The 23,207-nt window shown below is 38.1% G+C and overlaps 1 protein-coding gene across 1 annotated transcript in view; it reads right to left on the bottom strand.

Moving 5' to 3' along the window:
- CCDC141 (coiled-coil domain containing 141) overlaps window positions 1-23,207 on the bottom strand; it is a 110,147-nt gene that overhangs the window by 63,538 nt on the left and 23,402 nt on the right. The window contains exons 4-6 of the mRNA XM_076342516.1: window positions 22,209-22,317; window positions 19,211-19,464; window positions 10,875-10,994 (exon numbers count right to left, since the gene is read on the bottom strand). Of these exons, the coding sequence (XP_076198631.1) occupies window positions 10,875-10,994; window positions 19,211-19,464; window positions 22,209-22,317 (483 nt within the window). The remainder of the gene's footprint in view (window positions 1-10,874; window positions 10,995-19,210; window positions 19,465-22,208; window positions 22,318-23,207) is intronic.

Raw genomic sequence — 23,207 nt, 5'->3', positions numbered from 1 at the left:
GGCCAAACGCTACCCATTATATTTTCTTGTATGCTTGTAAAAAATATTGCTGTTTTGGAATATCCTGAAATGAAATTGCACCACTTCCCAAGAAAACACTCAAAAAACCCACCCATATAAGTATTCCTTGAGGACTTGAACTGGACACTTTCAGCTTCCTAGGGAAATAAAAATATATTAATCTGGGGCACAATAAAAGCAAATTTTTTTCAATTTTTTTCATTTTGTCTATTCCTGATAAACAGCTATAGCAAAATCTTTCTTGATTTTTTTGTTTTATTTTTCTTTCACATTAAAATAACAACCACTTCTGCAATCTGGATGCAATAATCTTCAGCCTGTACTTTTAATTAAGTGAAATCCTGCACTGTATTATTTAATGCACAATTCCCCTTTCATAAAGTCCTGTCTTTGTCTCTCTGCCCTAAGTAATATTCAGCAAGAATGAGGATTTTGAAAAAATTACGGTCTGCTGTGCTGTATTTGTTCCTTTTTACCTGAAGAATTTATCTTGGGAAAAAATATTAAGGAGGTCTCTCCACACACACAGCTTAATTGGCCTATGTATGAATAAGGTGCAGACCCCCGATATCCAATTGAATCAGCACCACAATGTCATCGTCTTCCAATACTTGCAGCTGGAATGACTGGCACCAAATGCATTCCATGGTCAGATTCTAATCAAAATTTCACCTACATTTAAATATATAGATGCTAATGAGAATTAGAAAACAACACTGCAGTTGGGAGCTTTTAACTAGGACTAACAATAATTAACCGATAAAAGGCAAAGAAAGTGCAGTTGAATATGTGCATCTTCATTTTGTTACTATACGCTATTTGTATAATAATTAAAAATAATATTTTATGCAAGAATGAAAAACGCATATTTTTTGTGTAACAGGAAAGGAAATTGTCTATAGTTAGCTTAGAAACAGATACAGAAAAACAAAAAAGTTCTGAATTTTTTCAGTGTATCGCAATGTGTAAATTATAATTACAGCAGGCAAGGCTAATTATAAAGATTACTCAACTTGTAGTGAAATTATTTCCTATAAGAGGATTTCACTGCAACAACATTCATAAATCTGTTTGGTACAAGGTGTCCAATAGCAGCTTTTAGGTAATCTTGAAGCACAGGTTAAACTCTGCCTCATTTATACTGAGGCAAGCTTCTTCTCTAACCTTTCACACAAGCTCAAAAAACCAATTTATTATAATAATTTATAGTTTACAATATTCCATGACATTACAACCTTGCACACTGTCTGAGGGTATTAAATGTAGTTAGATTCATTTGCTATCCTACTTGATCGTTACTCAAAATTGGTTCAATTTTCTATAAAATAGCTAGCGACAATTTCATTTTCAGCTTTCTATTTATAAGGAAATGTTTCTACACATAAAAAACCTATACCTTCCATTAACAGGACATACAAACTCAGTGGAAAAATCTTTGTCATTTTTTTCTGTCCTTCAGCCTTCTACATGTTAAATTCGTAAAAGTCTGCCAGTCAGCACTAAAATATTTGTTAGTCATTTTCCCTGAAAGGAACACAAAACCTACTATTACCTTGACTTTTCAATTTGTCAAGAAATGCTTCTGAATTCCTCTGACCTATTAAAGACACATTGCATTGTATGTGGCTATACTCAGTGTGTCTCCTTAGCTCATGTCACTATTCTTACTTTTCCTCACAGTAGTAAGTCTTTTAAACACTTACTTTCACTATTCCGTTTGGCAAGGAAAATGAGCTCTTTCTAGGTCCCTGGATTAATCAGATATTTTTCAAGAGTGTTAAAACTGATGAGGTAAAATTATTGTGGCTTTAAGAAAAGTTTTGAAATTTTTCTGCCTTCAAAAATATCCAGCACAAGCCGGGGTGGGGGGGGGGGGGGGGGGAAGTAGAAATACCTACAACTTTATCTTGTTATTAAACAACTATTGTGGGATAAATAGGCTTTTTTGGTCTATACCATAAACATTTCTTACTTAAAAATAGTAACTTTGGATTAAAACCTGAGAATTTGTGTAAAACTGTCTTCACTGGAACATTCTAGGGTTAAGCTGAGAAAACCTTGAAACACATCTATTTGACTTCAGATTGTGATCCATATAATAGATAAAGTACCACAAGCCAATTAAGTATAAAAATATGTGTTTTCAGAATATATGATAAATTAACCCCTTCTCTCATACTGCAAAAATGTTCACAACTGAACTTTTTTCGAGCCCAACTTCTGCCTGTAATTGATTCATTGGATACATTGGTACATTGATAATTTAGCCCCTGTGAATATCTGAAAGGCTTTTACCTTCAATAACTATGTTGCAGTATAACTAACTACCAATATAATCGTATCATTCCCTCAAATTACAAATAAAACTGTGCACTAATACAGCTGCAAAGGATTGTGACTTGCTAGGACAATTACCACATGATCTGTCTGTTGGGAAGTTCAGTGGATGGGTATATCAATGTATTTAACAGTGAGTTGTTAGAATCAACAGACAGAAAGAGGAAAAAGTAATTCAAAGTCAGTCACCTCCCAGAAAATAGTTGAGAGATGTTAAAAGATAATGCCAGGACAGAGACGGACCTACCAAAAAACAACAACAACCCCCCCCCCCAAACCATTAACGGGGGGGGGGGGGGAGAGAGAAAAGGAGCACTCTCCCAAGGCAGTGAGATGGCACTACAGGAATATCAGACAGTGAGAAGAACCTGACAGATGAATGTAGATTTGCATCTGCCACACACGAAAGGAATGTTTAGGTAAAAATAAAATTGCTCATAAAGAAAAATTATCTTTCTTTACATGCTTTGTTCTAGCTATCAAAATACAGGAGTGCATTAAAACATCTGCTATGCAGATGAAATGCAATACTTGTCAAACTCCTCAACGGAATGCCAGTCTCAGAAAAAACAGCAAGAAGAGCTGAATAGCCTGAGTTTGCATCCATGCAGAGAACGGTCAAGGAGCATGGCCATCCAGGAAGGCCAGAGACAGAGGAGAGCTCCAGAAAGACATTTAACTGTGAAATAACTTTTCCATATATCTAAACATTAGCTGTGAGATCTGGGGAAAAAAAGCAGGTAAATACAATACTCTCAATCCTTATGTTAATGTCAACAAATACAGCAATTAATATTACTAATTGATAGTGATATTTAATTTGGTCATTAAGAACCATCCTGAAACCTCATTAGAGCATGTTATTACCTAGCATGGCTACTCCAGACCCAATAAGCATGCAGAGCCATAAAACAGAGAAGTACTCTCCATCTTGCTACTAATCCTTATTAAAAGGAGGACTGATTCCAGCATTGTTCAGTCCTGAAAAGTGGCAGAAACTAGACAAAGTGCAAACAATTTAGAATACTACTTTTCTTCATCTCTAAAGTTATTTGGCCACAAAGTGGTGCTAGCAGTTCTTTTTTACCATGCCAAGCACCTCCAATACACACAGAAATGTAACAGCAAGCAGTTAATCAGTGCCAGCTGATATCCCCATTGAAATATGATTTCCTAAATCTGCCTCTCCTCTACTCTCAAATCTTGGGGCTCTGTGTGTGTGTGTCCATTTAATGTTTTGGAGGGTTGAGGGCTTTTTTTCCAATTATGAATCCTTGGTTTTATCTTTGGTCTTGATTATTGTACAAGATAGCGATAATGTTTTCAGTGGTTTCACCTCTTAGCAAAGTGAGGTTCAAGATATTAACTTGACAACATAATAAACCATTCTCCTTCCTTCTCTCAGCCCAGTCACATAAATAAGGTGTTAATGCTGTAAATCCTTCTTAGGATTGTTAGCCTCTGAACAATTTAAGCAAATCATTTGTCTTGTTCATCTCAATGCAACATGTAAGTAAACGTGTATTTTCTTTGTGTGAAACTGTTCAGATACCAGAACTTTCTACTATCTTACTCTCTATGAGAGCACTTACACTTGCTCTGCATGTCTATTACAAAGAAACTTTTCACCATACCCTCAAAGCTACAGTATACATATGAAATGTTACCTGAGAAGATTCATTTACACCACTTTAGATCCTAACAGAAATCCCAATGTAGTTGAAGACTAGTTTATCAATGCCCTTATTACTTCTAACAAAATGCCATAAGAAATTGTCATGGCCATTCAGACAGTATGGGAAAGACACTACCCAAAATCTACTTTTATTTTTGCAGCAGGGTAAATAAAATGTTTTAAAGCCCATAATTGCTTTTTGGAAACATTCAGTTTTGGCATGTGGGAACTAGACAAATGACAGCAGACATCAGCTATGCTCTAAGCAATGACCAAGCTACAGAAAAGCATGTAAGTAATTAATTAGCCAAGTATTGTGTAAGGCACTCCTAAGAGTTCTTCCTGAACATAATCTGAAGTGTTCTTCACAATCATTTCCATATTTTCTCACATAAACTGATAAAATAGTTAACTGTATGAAGTGATAAAACTGAAGACTTCTGGAAACTACATTTCACTCTGAAATCAATGTAGAATATTCACTTTTTTTAACCAGAAAATAAGTTGGACACTAAAAGGATTCCTGAAGGGAAAGTAATTCTAACTGTAGATTTAGTGTTACTAGAAAAAACTGATATTATATTTTTCCTATTGCTAAAGAGATTACTTCTAATATATACACAGTAATAACTGGTGTCTGCTTTTATCTTGATAAAACATTAAAGAATCAGACAAATTAAATAATTGCTTAATAAAATAGAGATGGAGAGTTTTGAAGCACTAATGCAGTTAGTTGTCTTTCTATTTGAAATGATGATCTTAATTTCTACTCTAAAATTTTCCAAATAACATGGAATGGTACCATAGCTACGTATAGTGGGGGTTTTGTGGTGGGTTCCGCCCCCCCCCAGTTTTCCATGTGAACCTGGCAATATTTTTATGAGTGTTTTACCATTTTGTCACATATTACAAGTTATATAATGACTCTTGATTTCATGGAGAAAGTTAGTCCTTGCAGAAAAATCTCATATGACAAAAAATCAAACAAACAGAAAATAATTCTGATGACTCTGTACCACAAAAGTGCCCAGCAAATACCCAAACGCGTGGTGATCACATGCATGTGTATAAAATCTATGCCAACCTAGAGTTTCAAAAACCAGAACTTGTTGCATGTTTTTATAGCAAATTGTGTTACAAGGTACTCAGTGTCATTTTACAGTGATACTATCATTGTCTGCAAAGCACATTAGGTTGCACAGATGTAGCAGAGTTGTTATTCATCACAATATTCTTTTGGTCTGAATGCAGCCTGAAAACATATTTTGGGAATTATAGATGCTTGCTTTACCAAAAGCTAAAAAAATTTCTAGTATTGTATTTTTTAAATCATTCTGTTCCTAAACATGTTCTTGCCACATTATATTTAATAACTTAGAATCATAGAATCATAAAGGTTGGAAAACACCTCTAAGATCATCGAGTCCAACCGTCAACCAAACACCACCATGCCCACTAAACCACATCCCTAAGTGCCTCATCTACTCGTCTTTTAAATACCTCCAGGGATGGTGACTCAACCACTTCCCTGGGCAGCCTGTTCCAATGTTTAACCACTCTTTCAGTAAAGACATTTTTCCTCATGTCCAATCTAAACCTCCCCTGGCGCAACTTGAGGCCATTTCCGCTCGTCCTATCGCTTGTTACTTGGGAGAAGAGACCAACACCCACCTTGCTACAACCTCCTTTCAGGTAGTTGTAGAGAGCAATGAGGTCTCCCCTCAGCCTCCTTTTCTCCAGGCTAAACAGCCCCAGTTCCCTCAGCCGCTCCTCATAAGACTTGTTCTCCAGACCCTTCACCAGCTTTGTTGCCCTTCTCTGGACACGCTCCAGCACCTCAACGTCCTTCTTGTAGTGAGGGGCCCAAAACTCAACACAGTATTCGAGGTGCGGCCTCACCAGTGCCAAGTACAGGGGGACGATCACTTCCCTACTCCTGCTGGCCACACTATTTCTGATACAGGCCAGGATGCCATTGGCCTTCTTGGTCGCCTGGGCACACTGCCGGCTCATGTTCAGCCGGCTGCCGACCAGCACCCCCAGGTCCTTTTCCGACAGGCAGCTTTCCAGCCACTCTTCCCCAAGCCTGTAGCGCTGCATGGGGTTGTTGTGGCCGAAGTGCAGGACCCGGCGCTTGTTGAACCTCATACAGTTGGCCTCGGCCCATCGATCCAGCCTGTCCAGGTCCCTCTGCAGAGCCTTCCTACCCTCGAGCAGATCAACACTCCCGCCCAACTTGGTGTCGTCTGCAAACTTACTGAGGGTGCACTCGATCCCCTCATCCAGATCATCGATAAAGAAATTGAACAAGACCGGCCCCAAAACTGAGCCCTGGGGAACACCGCTCGTGACCGGCCGCCAACTGGATGTAACTCCATTCACCACAACTCTCTGGGCCCGGCCGTCCAGCCAGTTTTTGACCCAGCGCAGAGTACACCTGTCTAAGCCGTGAGCCGCCAGCTTCTCTAGGAGAATGCTGTGGGAGACGGTGTCAAAGGCCTTGCTGAAGTCCAGGTAGACCACATCCACAGCCTTTCCCTCATCCACTAGGCGGGTCACCTGGTCATAGAAGGAGATCAGGTTGGTCAAGCAGGACCTGCCTCTCATGAACCCGTGCTGGCTGGGCCTGATCCCCTGGTTGTCCCGCTCATGCCTTGTGAGCACCCTCAAGATGAACCACTTCATAATCTTCCCCGGCACCGAGGTCAGACTGACAGACCTGTAGTTCCCCGGATCCTCCTTCCAGCCCTTCTTGTAGATGGGCGTCACATTGGCAAGCCTCCAGTCGTCCGGGACCTCCCCCGTTAACCAGGACTGCTGATAAATGATGGAGGGTGGCTTGGCGAGCTCCTCCACCAGCTCCCTCAGCACTCTCGGGTAGATCCCATCCGGCCCCATAGACTTGTGAGCGTCCAGGTGGCATAGCAGGTCATTGACTGCTTCCTCTTGGATTATGGGGGGTTCATCCTGCTCACCGTCCCTGTCTTCCAGCTCAAGGGGCTGAATACCCTGAGGATAACTGGTCTGCCTGTTAAAGACTGAGGCAAAGAAGGCATTGAGTACCTCAGCCTTTTCCTCATCCTCAGTGACAATGTTCCTCCCCGCATCCAATAAGGGATGGAGATTCTCCTTGGCTCTCTTTTTGTCATTAATATATTTGTTAAAACATTTTTTGTTGTCTCTAATGACAGCGGCCAGATTGTGTTCTAGCTGGGCTTTTGCTTTTCTCATTTCCTCTCTGCACGACCTAACGAGATCCCTGTACTCTTCTTGAGTCGCCTGCCCCTTATTCCACAAGTGGTAAACTCTCCTTTTTTCCTGAGTCCCGGCAAAAGCTCCCCGTTCAGCCAGGCTGGTCGTCTTCCTTGCCCGTTCTTCTTACGGCATATGGGGACAGCCTGCTCCTGCGCCTTTCAGACTTCCTTCTTGAAGAATGTCCAGCCTTCCTGGACCCCTTTGCCCTTCAGGACTGTCTCCCAAGGGACTCTCTCAACCAGCGTCCTGAACAGGCCAAAGTCCGCCCTCTGGAAGTCCATGGTTGCGGTTTTGCTGCCCCCCCCTCCTTACTTCACCAAGAATCGAGAATCCTATCATTTCATGGTCGCTAAGCCCAAGACCTCTGACCACCACATCTCCCACCAGTCCTTCTCTGTTTGTAAACAGCAGGTCGAGTGAGGCACCTCCCCTGGTAGGCTCACTTACCAGGGAAGTTGTCTTCCACACACTCCAGGAACCTCCTAGACTGTTTCCACTCTGCCGTGTTGTATTTCCAGCAGACGTCCGGGAAGTTCAAGTCCCCCACGAGAACAAGGGCTAGCGATTGTGAGACTTCTGCCAGCCACTTGTAGAATGCTTCATCCGCCCCTTCATCCTGGTTGTGTGGTCTATAACAGACTCCCAGCAGGATATCTGCCTCGTTGGCCTTCCCCCTCATCCTTACCCATAAACACTCGACCGTATCATCATCACAATCGTTGAGCTCTAGACAATCAAAACACTCCCTAACATACAGAGCCACCCCACCGCCTCTCCTTGCTCGCCTGTCCCTTCTGAAGAGTTTATAGCCATCCATTGCAGCACTCCAATCGTGAGAGTCACCCCACCATGTTTCTGTGATGGTGACTAAGTCATATCTATCCCACTGCACAATGGCTTCAGCTCCTCCTGTTTGCCGCCCATGCTGCGTGCATTGGTGTAGATGCACTTGAGCTGGGCTATCGATTTTGCCCCCAGCATTGGCATGCCACCCCTAGGCTCATCTCTAGTGAGCCTGGTTTTATCCCCTTCCCCCTTCGAACCTAGTTTAATAAAGCCCTCTCGATGAGCCCCGCCAATTCAACTTCCCAGGTGATTTGAAAGAAAATATAAAATCATTGCTTAATAAAGTTTCTAGTCGCACAAAAACTAGCGGAGTGCTATGTAATAATTAGGAAAGGTCTATTATAGAGATTGAGTACAACCTTTTTTTAAAGTAGGCTCATTTGAACAAAAGAGTTAACTGTAATTTCAGACTTATCAGGACATTTGTGTCATTACAGGGATCAAAGATTGTATCCTAGAAAGTAGTGACCCTGGACAATAGTATCATGTTGTATGACCAACTGAAATGAAAATTTTACAGGAAGAGTGGCTTAAGGGAATTTTGTGCACCCATGTATGGGAATGCAGAGGAAATAATTCTGTTTCCAGGACTAGTAAAATTGTTTTTTTAATATTGTACCTAGTTCTTCACTGGCCTTCCCTAACTTCTGCATGGAATTAGTCAACAGCTTCTCAGAGTGAATACTTCACACAACAGCACTGCTGTTCCAAAATACATATGAAATCAAAATACTTCAGCGATCAGATGCTGAAGGCCCGTGAGTTGCCGAAGATTTAGGGAATTTCATGTTCTGACATGATATATCTTATAAGAATGGTTTTGCTTAGTCTGTGAGCAAAGATGCCAAGTTCATTTCTAGGTTGTTTTGTATTTCAGTGTATTCTAATCATACAGGTAAAACACTACTTTGTGCAGTGATGACATCTAATATTAATCTCTGCTATCTAACAAATATTTACTGGAATACACATTTGATTGGTATACTTTATCTGAATTTTAAAATCAAGATGCCAGGCTCCTCCTTTATTCTGGTCTCAACATCTGCAGTTCAGTGCTGTAAAAACTAATGCACAAAGCCCCATAACTCAGCTTTCTGAAATATATTTGCAGTATGCAGTTCAACCTGGCCACTATTTTTGCACATCATATGCATAACCAAGATGTTCAGTAACATCCACGTAAAGAATTTCATTTCCCTCTGCTAGAACATGCTGCTAGTAAGAACAGCAGAAGGCTAAAGGTAAGATGTTCTTAATCATAAGTCACATGGATGTGTAACAAAAATTTTTAATGCTAAACATTTTTAAATGACCTTAAGAAAAAAAAAAAAAGGCAATTCAGTAAGATGATATGAATGATCTATTACATAATGTATGGGAGAAGAATTGTTAGGTGAAACTGTAATAATAAGTATTATCATGGCAAGTTAGTTTCTGGATGCTCAACCATGAAAAGGGTTATTATTCTACAAAATGAAAATGCATATTGTTCTCCTTTCTGCATTTACAGTATCATTTCTAATTCAGACAGCAAATTACAAGAATAGCCCTTCAACACCAAACGTGGGGAAGATTAATGATCATTTGGCTAGTTCTAAAATTCAGCAATACTTTAGGACACCTCAAATATTTTTGTGGGTCCCTATTTCTCTGGAAACACCCCACAGCTTACTCATTCACTGTTTATCTTCTGATTTTCTTGTGCCAAAGGTCTGTTCAGGCTTTGCAGCAGATTTTAGCTTTTCATACTCATCTTCCCTAGATGAAGAAAATATGTTTTCTGACATGCTGCTTGGAGAAGCATTAGAAATATTATTGTATTCTGCTTACATGACAACCCTGAAGCAGTTAACTGTAAATTATGCAAACAGTTGACATCTAACTATAAAGCTTACAAGGAAACATAAATGTGAACAATCATAAACCTGTTAGTTGCTATCAACACAGTAGCCTTTAAAAAGACATTTGTTTCTATTGGAATAGGTTTTGGATGAAAAAGGCCTGGTCATCTGGGTTATCCAAATACAATTGCTTGAAAATGATACAGTGAGAAATGATCCTGACCCAGCAACAGCACTTACCTGATGATAGCACAATTGAGATATCTAAAAAGAGCTTCTAATAGATGCAATTTACAGCACGCAAATATCCTTTTTTTTTATTATTATATCAACATTGTCTTTAATCCCGTCTTGTTTTTATGAGTGACGGTAACAAATTTATTCTCTGGAAAACTGATATTCACAATGAAAATAGTATTTTCAATTACTTTTATTCCCAAGAAATAAATGGGAAAATACCTCTTCCAATCATGTACACAGTTCAGTGACAATGAATTATGGTAGAAATAGCTGGCTTTTTATCCTTTATGAACATTAGACTTCAGTAATACTCTAACAACATTGCTTTTCTTTATTTTTTGCAACATAGTTTAATATGTAAACTACCAGTCTGGAACTTGATCACTAAATTGAAAAACCAACTAAACAACATCAAGGATTACTCTTCTTTTACCTTACCAATAGCTGTTAAAGTTTTAAATAAGAAAAACACTGAGAAACATGGAGGCCTGCATTAACAGAAGTAAAATGAAAAAAATTCTCATTTAGACATATAGAAATATATATCTTATGTACTCATACCAAGTATCTACTCCTATATGTGCTTATTAAATGCCCAAGTTCACATTTTGCTACTAATTTTTAATGTTGCTTCACTGATCAATTATCGTATTACTTACTTTCACTTTGACTTCCATTTCTTCAAGCTCTTGAAGTAACTCTTCATTTTCCAATAGAGATGAGCCTAAGTTTTGCTTGTGAAAATAATCTCTGATGTTTTTCTTGTACCAAGATGTTACCTAAATAAATAATAAAAAGAATTCAGTGAAAAATTTGAGAAGCGACTGTCCATTTATTAAAATATGTACAAGACAGTTTCATCTACAAAAGAAAGCCTAATTTTCATTCCTTTAATTTTTCATTCCTCATGTTCATGCTTTTACTCAAACGTTTGCATTTGTATTATTTAAATGTTAATAAATGCAGAAGAAAAGGATTGTGGTCAAAACAAACACATATTGGAATATATGTAACAAAATAGACAAAAATTTATTCATCAAGTATGACCAAATTATAAATTAACACAGTAAAAGAAAAACCAAATTATAGTCACATAGAATAAACGCATATTTTATAACACAATAAACATTGCACATTTTCCCTAGAATCACTTTAACTTAAAAATATCCCTTTGCGTACAGTAAAAGACTATAAATCTGAGTACTTTTGCAAGAATAAAAAAAAAAGGAAAGAAAAAAAAGTACTAAATGGGCCTTATGACCTAATAGAACCTCTCCATCCCTGGTTTGAAAAACCCAGTTAAGCTATTGAGATAATATTATGTGGAATAAAATTTAGTAGCTTAAAAAAAAATTATTACATCTTACCAGACTTACTTCAGCAAGTATATGCAGCAAACATATGCAGTATACAAGTATATCTTCTAAATTGCACAGAACGACTTGCATTTATTTCTGCTTGATTCACGGTAGGTACCTCTCACTTTCTTTGTAAACAATACATGGCAAGAATTCCTGAGTGAAGCTTTGCATTTTAAAATAGTAGTCAGAATGAGTTGTTAGTATCAAGGAGACTTCCTCCAATCTTTTCGGTCTGGAAAATCACCACTATACTTAAATCATATATGGCATACTAAGAATTACTTTGTCTCTAGGTACTAGAGATTTCAATAGCACGCTACAGTTTTGGGGTTTTTTTATCTGCTCATGTAGAAGCTATTTTTAATAAATTTAAACAATTCTAAAAATGAAAGAACCTTTAAAATGTGTTGGAAATATTTTCAGTTACAAATAAAAAATTGGGTACAATATCTCAGGAGTTCAACAGAGCTAGGAAAGTAGACAAGTTGTTTTACTACCAAGCCTTCATTTCTTGAGCATATCCTCCAGATGTATACTTACTGATTGAAACATTTTTCCTGGAAGCAGATTTTCACAGAACATTTACTATGGGTCCACCAAAATACAAATGAATGGAATGGACAATAAGAACTGTGCTAAAAGGTAAAGAAAAACTTCTCTGTAAATTAGGACTGTTCTCTGTATCATGTATCTGCTTAGCAAAACCAACTAGTATTTCTGTAATGCTAGGCAGAGGAAAAAGTCATTCTTTAACCCTGTTATAGTAAAATGTTCACCCCTTTACCACTTGGCAATATTTCTTTCCATTACAGTGAGTTCAATCTGTTGGCTTCCACTACAGCTAATACCGCTGAGTGATTTCACTTGTGCCAGCTTAGCTCTTAAGCAACAGCTGGGAATATTAACTGCTTTTTACAAAAGAAACCCACAGAACCTTACTTTCAGTGATTTTGGTGGAGGGATGGGAAAGGAGAGAAGGTTAATATATCTGTTTGAAAAAAGACTTTTTTCTTGATTGGTTGAAATCTAAAATCACTTCTGTTCTTCAAAGATCAGATTTTATCATTCATTTACAATAATTATCTGCTCTGTTTGCGATGAATAATCCATATCAGAAATCAAAGGCTCTTCAACATTTTTCTCAGGTTGCTAAACTGCTCATTTTGCACTGATTATGATCCAGGTGATTTCAATGCTTATATATAGTCTTCCATTGCATTCCTACATTTCCCACTGTCAATTCAGAAGGAGAAGCAAGTTTTCCAACAAATAACTGGCGGGGGAGGAGAACCAAACCAACAGCATAGCTTAGCTTGTTGTGGTGGGGTTGGCCTTGACCCAGCTGCCAGACACCCACCCAGCCACTCTCTCAACTCCTCCTCCTTTACAGAACAGGGGGAGAAAATAAAATGAAAAAGCTTGTGGGTCGAGATAAAGACAGGGAGCTCACTTACCAGTTACCATCACAGGTGAAACAGACTCAACTTGGGGAAATTTAAATTAATTTATTGCAAATTATAGATTTTGTGAGAAACAGACAAAAACTAAAACACCTTCCTCCTACCCAGCCCTTTTCTTCAGGCTTAATTTCACTCCTTCATTCCCAACTCCTCTACCTACCCCCTCTCACCAAATGGCACAGGGGGATGGGGGGTTATGGTCAGTACATAACAGTTCCTCTCTATCACTCCTTCCTCCTCACACTTTTCCCCTAGTCCAGCACAGGTCCCCCAGGGGCTGCAGTTCCTGTCAGGACACCTTGCTCCAGCACGGGCTCTCTATGGCCACAGTTCCTTCAGGGAATATCCAGCTGTTCCAGTGTGGACTCCTCCATGAACTGCAGTGTAGATATCTCCTCCGATGCGGTCCTCTCCACAGGCTGCAGGGAAATGCCTGCTGTGGTGTGGTCTCTCCCAAAACTTCCACATGCTGCAGGGGAATACCTGCTCCAGCACCTGGAGCACCTCCTCCCCCTCCTTCTTCACTGACCTTGGCCTTCACAGCGTTGTTTCTCGCTCTTTTTTCTTTCCCCTCACTCCTCACCATGTCTGTGCAGTGTTTTACCCTTAAATGTATTTTAACAGAGGCGCCACCAGCTCCACTGAGGGGCTCAGCTGTGCTCTGCAGTGGGGCTGCTGAGGAGCCAGCTGGAACCAGCTGTGTCCGGCACGAGGCAGCCCTGGCCTCTCCACACAGATGCCGCCCACCCCTGTAGCCTCGCGCTGCCAGACCTGGGCACTGCACCCAATGCAATTGCGTAGCCGGGGATATTTTCAGGAGGGGAATTCTTGCACATGCCAGTTCAAAACTCATACACACATACGTTGTCCTGGGCTCTACCAAACCTCTTGAACAGTCTGACACTAATGTGAGACTATAGAGAGAAGGAGCAAATATAGCAGAGAACAGAAATTAAGTAACACACTTTTCTTTCTAGAAATTATTCTCATTAGGAAAAACTTTGTTTTTTCACTCCCTTTCTTCCTGTATGTGCTAGAACATACACACATGCCATAAATTAAATCTGACCTTATCTCAGGCAGTTTGAACTTGAGCAGCCTGCACTGTGTATTTTGACATACCTACTCTGAACGGCAGGATCAGCTATTCTCAAATAATTTGTGCAGCGCGTTCACAATAAGCTGACTTTTATTAAATACCAGACTTTTTTTTCAACACAATCATCACTGTATTTGAGTGGCTGATGCTTTACTTACTATCTTAAATCTCAAACAGTATTTTTATCATCAGTATGCGAAGGCATCATCATGGCAATACAGATCTGTCTTGGTTCATCTTGGGGACGTTTCAGTCTCTTCATAACAATACTACCTAAGCCCTTCCCTAACCTTCAATGCATTTATCTTCACAATATTGTTAGTGAAGCATCCTTGTCTAATTTAATAAATAACAAGTAGGGCAAAATGGGACCACAGACACATTTTTAAAGAAAAATGCAGCACTTCAGTTTAAAGTCTGGGCTTTAGTGATTTTTCTATGATCAAGTACAGCCTTATAAAGAAGAGGAATAATAAAATAATCTTTCATGGGAAAAGAACTAAGTATCAGTATTACCCTGTCCCAGAGTAGCTACTAGTGGCTTGTGATACCATGTTTGTGAAGGACCGTAAAAGGCCCTGGAAATAAAAAAAAACAAACACCACTAAATGTGATGTATACCAGTTAACAAAAGCCTTTCAAATTCCAATATAGTGGAACAGTCCTTTTCATTTTTATGCTCTTTTTTTTGGCATCCTTTTGTTCCTTTTCAAGAAAGGACTTTCTTTACACAACGTTCCCAAATGCAGAAGTTATTTAGAATATTAGCTAATAAGAGTAATCATTTCAATTTTGAAGGGAACGTTTGCAATTATGAAATATTAAAACCAAGTAATCCATATAGGTACATGAGTACTTTGACAAGAATATGTATACTCTGAGGAAACATTATGACTGATCAACAATGGACTGAGTTTGACATGATGTCAGAAACTCATTTGGTTTCAAGGTGTGGGGCTTTTTTTTACATAGGATCAAAGTCTAGGAATCCTATGAAGTTGGCCCATACATGCAAGAGTAGTAAGAAGAACTAAGTTATCACTATCAGGAGAAACAGGACAGGAGATCAGACATTTGGAAACACACAAGAGGAGAAGCGTTGGCCATAATTAAGACAGTGGCAAAATCACTGCTAAGTTCACTGGCACCACAATTTCACCAGAAGTAGCTAGCAGAGGTAGTTTAAGTTGATCTGATTATAGAGTTTTGAATAACTTAAACCCATTTAGGTCTAAATGTCTTAGCACTCATTGTAAAATACAATTTTTTATATTTATGAAAAAAGCCTTTGCAGAATGCGCTGGAATCAAACATGAAGTCAAAACTTCACAGAGGAACTTCATACAACATTTTGATAATTCAAATAGTTTTATGCAATAGATGACAATCTTCAGATTTACCTCCAAACTGAGGAGACAAACTCAGTATTTTCATACTAGCTATCAGTAGCACTAGCAGCACTGTGCTGAGTAAAGATATTGGAAAAAAATCAGCAAAGAGCGCACCACGAGCAGATGTAGTCCGTGTTTAGACAATTCTTTACAAGTTAGCCACTGCTGTAGATTTCTCCTCATATATGTGCACTTACACACTTGGATTTGCGGATCCTCATTATCAGATGTTAAAATGAAAATCTCCATTTTTCATAACAGAAATTTGCTTTCAAGCAAAGAAACAACAGAACCTTTCCATATCCTACCATACAGAAATTCTTCTAGGCAAGTAAGATCATAAACCTGTCAATTTACTGTGCAAAGATTACAAGCAAAGAAGAATATCCTGCATTTTTTGGGGGGTAAAAATCCAATGACAGACTTTAATTCACTGAGCTACACTACTTCATTTTTTATGTCAATTAAGCTACCTTTAATGAAAATGAAATAAAAAAGGGAACTGTGACTTACACCAAGATAGTTTGTTTCCCATACATCTGTCTAGATAGCAAATGTGGGTGTACTCACCTGTCCTGAGTTTTACTCAGCTCTTATCTCTGCCCTTGATGTGACCAAGTACTATGAATAATTTTAATTGTCTCATATATGCATGATCGGATCGATTAAGAAAAATTACTTTCATAAATCTTCTTCCAAAGATAACTAATTATGCACAAAATAGGCCAATCTGCCTCTGATTTTCATTAATGAAAGAGATTATCAGAAAATATGATGATGACACTTCCATAAAAGAAGGTCAGATACCCTTCTCTAAATGTAAAATAAGTACGCTTTCAGATACTGAAAATACTGAAAAAGAAACGTTACTGTTACACTCATGACTATCAGATCATCACGTTCCAATTAGAGATCAAAGGAAGGTGCTGTATTTTTTAGTTCTTCAGAACCAGGTAATAAGCAGCGATATTTAGAGCTGCTTGGCTTTTCTTTTAAAAAAAGCAACCCACAGATTATGCAGCCTTCTGCATTATATAATTATGCCTAGCAAAACAGAGGCAATACAAAAAGCAAAAATGCATTCTTAGATCTTACACAGCAGAGCTCATCTCCAGTAGTCTGCTTTCTCTGTATCCCCTGAACTCCCATTAATGTCAGTGGGAGTTCAATATGCCGTTCTTGCATATGTAGCACCATGAGACATCAAGAGGAGTTCAGTTCACGTACAGAGATCAGAATAGTAGTTTTCAGATTTCCTTAGAGGCTTTGAGAGTTTAATTTCTGTCATCACTCAGAAATATATGCATAATGTGTTAGAGGCCAGACCGAGAAATTTTACATAAAGTCTCTAAAAGTTAATTTTCCAGTGTTTGTTTTTACATGTGAATATATTATTTGTCCATGATGCATGCAAATTAATTGTCCATAAATGTACAAATCATACATTATACCAGGTTTGACTCTAATGCAGATACTAAACAAGTATATTCTGATAAGCGTGATATTAAAAACTATTTGAATTTGTCCCTCCGTGTGTATACCAGCCTCAAACTGGACGCAGGTATGAGCTAACAATCAGTTAAATACTGGCCACTCTCTTCAGATGATCAGGAAACTTGTCAGTAGAAAACAGTTTCTATACTTACTCTTTGTAATGTGAGCACATACCTGGGAGGAAATGGAAACATACACACAAAAAAATTCACTGCACATCTTCAATCTTGCCTAAATTAGGGTGAATTCTAGCTGGTTACTCCCAAATATTTATCCTTTATGTGATGAGGACAAGTAGAATTCCCTGGTAAATTTTATGAAATTGTGGCATTTAACATCTCAGGCAATGTGAATTTTTTTTTATTATTATTTTTAAAAGAAGTGTGCTTGGCTTCAAAAAAACCCCACATCTTATCCCTTACTCTTCAACAACAAGCTATTTCCAAAACATTTCAATTTTGAATGTTCCTCCATGTTTGTATACTATGGAATAACACTGGCATGATCAGGTAGTTGTAGTAACCTCTAATACTTTTTAATGTAGAGAAAGGATCATTTTTCTAGATGAAATAGAACATATTTCCAATACAGTGAGTTAGACTGATACTGAAAGTTCAGTTGTAGTTGTAAATTTATTAGAATACATTATATTGAGATGACATTTCTTTTTGAGAATCTTTCTTTTGTGGTATGGCTATGTGGTGATACTGAAAAAAAAAATCAAAACCAGTAACATCAGCAATAATATGTATCTCTGAGCAAGCACTAGATGGTTTCTAATGATTTGCACAGAAATGGATACAGCCTCCTATATTGTTGTTCTTGTTCTTCAGTATTTTTGTCAGCTACTATTTTGTAACTACATACTGAGATTATGACACTTGCATAAGACCATACTATTTTTATCCGGTTTTTTCTATCTAATCATTAAATAAGTAATTCTTTCTCTGTTTCTGGCAGCTACTGATACTGAGTGCTCCAGAAATAAGGCTGTCAGCTTGCTTGTGTACCTCAACAATTTTGTTGTCTCTATGCAAAATTACAGAGTTGTGCTTGTTGAATAAGACACTTCCCATCTTAAACAACCTCACAGGCAAAGTTAGTGCCTGCAGAATGGACTACTGCTAACAGTTTCTAACATTTTCCTCTAATACAGGGGGAAACTTTATTCTGGAGGCCAAGAATGAAACTTACAGAGGTATCATAATCAGGACTGTACTGTCAGAGGTCCATACAAAATTTTAGCCTATTTACAAAACATTGAAAATAACTCAGCTTTAGTCTTGTTAGACTTCAGCAGTTAAATTTGCATAGGTTCCTCCTTCTCAGCATACTTTATATCCAAAGAGGCGGAGCAGGACTCTCCCCATATCTTTTTTCTGACAAGAAGTTATGTGGTGTTTCTCAAGGAAAATGATGGGGGAGAGAATCTTACATTGGAGAAGTTTCTCTGATAATGCAGAGCACAAAGAGAGAAAAGCTGTCTGATCTGAAAGCTGGGAGGTGAGGAATGAAAAGGAAAAAGAGCAGTAGGACTGGAAAGAGGAAGAGAAAGAGTAAGACTTAGATGTACCTAAGATCTGAAAGGAAAGTACAAAAACAAGTTGTATTTGAGAAATTCAGTAAGAGATGGGAGCTAAGCTGGGAGAAAGAAGAAGAGAGAGAAACAGGTTGCAGGTGTGGAAAACCTGCAATCACTACAGTACCCTAAAGAATTTTGATTTGACTCCAAGAACAAAATACTCCTCTGCTTTCAGACACACCAACTGGCTAACTATGCTATATCTTCTCTTTAACTGGGTAGTCCAGAAACAGCCTGCTGCAGCTGTAATTGCTATTATCAGTTACTGTTATCGCTCATGTGGCTAGAGGTTTGTTTGTGCCAGGAATTCAATCTGAAGGGAATCTAGTTTGGTTTGAAGCACCACATTTGATAACTTACAAGAGGGATCCACATAATGGAAATAGTGCTTTTGAAGACATTAAAGTTACATTAAAATAAATTATGAGGATGTTATAGTTACAAAGTCAAATATTCAAAAGTTAGGATCTCATCAAACAGAAGTGGCCCAGGGATATTGGCCTAATAAATATATTTAAGCTCATTTTCTGTAATAGTCTCTACTGTAAAAGAGTTGCTAGCTTTTTTTTTTTTTTTACTGTGGCTTCCCTTAATAGTATATATCCTACCTGGTTCTCTTGTTGGTGCCACAAACAAATTTGCAGAACCTGCTCCAGTCCTTGACGTTGATGTTTAAGAAATCTGTCCAGTTGCCGTCTCCTGTCTTGTAGCATTTCAAGAAGATTGTCAATTTTCAAGCAGCTGCTGTGGGCTCCCTGAATCAGCTCTGGATTTGCATTTGGCCCCTCACATTTGAATTCTTCTATGAATTCAGTTAGCTCTTGGCTTTTGTTTAAAAGTGCAAGTGACTTTTCCAAAAGCTCTGTAAGAATAGAATTTCACAGGAAAAAAAAAAATGTGATTTGTAATTCTAGTAGCGTATTTCAAATATTACTCAAGTATTTTTAAAACTACCTATCTATTTGCATACACGAGCGTAATGTATTTTCATGCATTTGCATGAACAGGTTATAAATACTTACTTTAGAAGGTATACATCCTAAGATATTTCAGTTTGGACAGCTGTTATATAAACCTACAAAGGTATAAAGGTGTATACACATACATATATGTACCTATAATGGTAAATATAATATATATACACATATAATGGTGTACTGAGAGCCATTGAGACAAAACCCAGAAGTGATATTGTTTTCTCAAAACTGAGTTCTTTCTGACGGTTTCCCAATCCTCAGGTAAGCTGAAGCAGAATTTCCTACCCTGCTTTCTGCGTGCGTCAGTAGCCTCTGTAGTTTTTCATTAGTGATGCAAGCAAAATTTAGGTCTTTATGTCCCTCACGGAAGTTGAAAGAAAAAGTTCTCCTGTCTGGGGGCTGTTATAACCTTATGACTAAATAAGTCATGAATATCAGGAACTCTTACCTTCTTTCCATAACCTCTACCTAGATACATTCAGGGTTAAAATTCAGTGGACTAGTACACTTTAATGACCTACCAGTCATGTGTCTGTCTTTGTTCCAGCTCCTTAGAGCCACATAGTACAAAATCTGTTGAGCAGACAATGATCAGTATTTACAGGTCTTTCAAATGAAAAGGGAAAAATTTTAGGTGCTGAATGAGGAAGAAGGGGAGCCAAGCCAGAATAAGAAGCAAGGTAGCCATGAAGAAAAGTATAAGAAAGGAATGTTTGCAAGGAGCTGCCAGTGAAGCAACCAATGACAGGCAGCAAAAAGCTGAAACATTCATCTTCCCAGCTGAGTACATGTACTGGTAATTCAAGGCAAAGCACCCTAAATCTCCACCTTTCATATGGAGCACCTAGGGAAGATACAGAAGTGGAATGCCTCCACTTCTCCAGCCACCAAGGGGTAACAAGAGAGCTTAGTTTCCACAAGCTCACTGCAACAAGCCTGTCCATTTTACTTCTTGCCTTCCAGAAAGGTGATATTAATCAGAAATGTTCCATTTCAGTCCATCCAAAATGGAATATATATAAAAATGGATAAATTGGGAAAATTCATATATTTTCACCTTTTTTATTCTGAATTGAAATGCATTTGTTTAATTTTTTTTTTTTTTTTTTGTGATAAACATTTGTGATAAAGTACTCATCACATACTGGTAGAGTCAATACTTTGTAAAGGTCGTGTTTTCAGCCACCTTACTTTGGAATGGGTAGATAGTATCCTTCTCACAGAAAGCAATACAAACACTGTTTTTTATCAAATAGCTCAATATCGGTTTTCCAAATTTGATGTGATTAGAGTAAGAAGCCAATCAATTGCAACCACTTTCCTCCATCTGAGGAAAGGCTTATCCCCATCAAAGCAGTCTTTCTCTGGCAAGCCATTTCATCTGATTCTTACAGTTATAGACCCTCTTTTCAGCAATAAATTACTGCCAGATACTTCAGGTTAAAATTGCTATACAGCAAGCACTTTGCTTCCATGAAGATCAAATTGGAAGCCCCAAAACCTATGTTAGAGTGACCTGAGTTCAATTCTCTATTCAGTCTCCTGAGAAGAATACCTGGCATTCAAGATAGCTAAAAATATTTAATCTGGTACTCCACTAGTGAATAATAAAGTATAATTGATATTCTGCCAGTTATTAGTAATCTTATAGCAAAATTTGGTTAAAATTACAAAGATGGAGTCTTAAGTCTTATAAAAAATACAGAACCATATGGAATTGCAAAGGTGTTTGAAGTAGCCACACAATGAGATTGGTTTTGAGAAAATTTTTTTGTGCTCTTTTTGAATTAAGAGTACCACAACATGGTAGAAGACGCATCACATGAAAATTTGAACAAACAAAAAGAAGTCACATGGAAGAATTTTTCTAGGCAAACATATGTGCAGGAAAGTTGTGGTGGAAGGGGAGAGAGCACCTTTTTTCCAAGAGTGTTACAGTTCTAGCTGCAGAACCTCTTGGAACAGATCAGACAACTCAAAGGGGAAGTGAAACACAGCCCCACTCCTCAAAGGCAGAAGCAAAATGCAGGGAACCTCTGCATTGGTTGCCACCTCTATCTCATAGCTCCCAGCCTCACTTCGCCACTACTTCATCAAACCCCATCCCTAGGCAAAGGAAAGCAGAGGGAACACTTCTCCCTTGGCCACTCTCAAGAAGTTGTAGGACTTTGCAGGGCATTGTTACTAGAGCTGATTGGAAATTTTCTAACGGAAAGTTTTCCATAGGAAAATGTTAATTCATTGATAGCTATGATAAATTTGATGAATTTTCCCATGGAACAGAAGGATGGGTTTAGAACTTGCTTGACAATCAGCCTTAAAAGTCAGCTTGGTTTCTTAGCAGCTCATGTGGCCTGGACTGCCTTGAAATCAGAATACAAGCTTACCACTAGCTGCTCAGCAGCAACAAAGGTGGAACCATGAGAGAGCTAGCTCAAAACCAGGAGTTTCATATCTTTCAGGAGGCCTGATAAAGAGTTATTTCACCATTATGTTTTTCCAAATAGAACATTTTCATATTTGTTCTAAGATTTTATTTCTTTTCAAAATATGCACAGGAAGAGTAAAATCATCCTTCAAGGAATCGGCGCACAATCACACACCATCAGGAGTGGAATACCGTTTGTACCTTTTGTATGATGCTCTTGTTGCAGAAGGAGTTCTCTCAAAGAGTCAATATTGTCAAACTCTTGGGCATTTTTCAGGAAATCTTCAACTTGGTCAATTTTAACAGCAAACTGCATTAAGAAAACAAGGGGTGGGAAGAAGCACAATATAATTTTCTTTTGCAGAACTCTATCATAATCTCTGTATTCTACTATCTGGAAAGTTCATGAGAATTTGTACATTCTTGGAAAAACGTGTTTTTAGTGACTGCTAGAACCAGATGCTTTGTGGGCCATATGCACCTTCTGGTTTTTTGAGGTTCTCATTGATTGAGAGAACCCAAATTTCAGCTGACATACTCTGTAATTACAGTTTGTCACTTTATGAATCATCTTTCCTACATAGCCTTCACACCCACTGAAAATAAATTCTTATGGAAGAATCCGTTAATTTCAAAGCCTTCAGTAAAATCATTTAATATGAATGAAGCCTTTAACTTAGGTCTCCTTCCCAGAACGTCTTTCTAATGTTAAAGTATTGAGGGGAAAAAAGCATTTAAGGGCAATATCAGACAGAGATACAATGTTCAAAGCAATCTTTTGAAAGCAGAAATGAGTAGCAAATTTAAGCTAACAAATATTATGGTAAACACAGTAATTAATTATAGTGGGGAAACAGCATCTCTGTAATGAAGACTGAAGTTAGGTTACTCCTTTACAGCTCATTTTTCCATGGGTTCCATATTTTAAATATTGAAATATGCTGTGTTTCAGGGAGATCTGGAGCAGATTTGGCAATCTGCTGAGATTGTTAAAACTAAGATTGGAATTCTTTATTTGACTTCCACCTTTGCAGGTGAATTCCAAGTATGAGTAGCTCAGAGAGAGCTGAGACACATATTCTGCATCTTAGCCAATCTTTATCAATTCTACTGTTTCATTTCAAGAATGAAGAAACCAGTAGAGTTCAAACTTGTGTTTCAGTGTAAGCAAAAATGTTGAAACCTATGGTGAAATTAAAG

The sequence above is a fragment of the Aptenodytes patagonicus genome, chromosome 6, assembly GCF_965638725.1.
Source record: "Aptenodytes patagonicus chromosome 6, bAptPat1.pri.cur, whole genome shotgun sequence".
Lineage (NCBI taxonomy): Eukaryota > Metazoa > Chordata > Aves > Sphenisciformes > Spheniscidae > Aptenodytes > Aptenodytes patagonicus.
The sequence above is the reverse complement of the archived record's forward strand: the minus strand, read 5'-3'. Positions and strand labels throughout refer to the sequence as shown.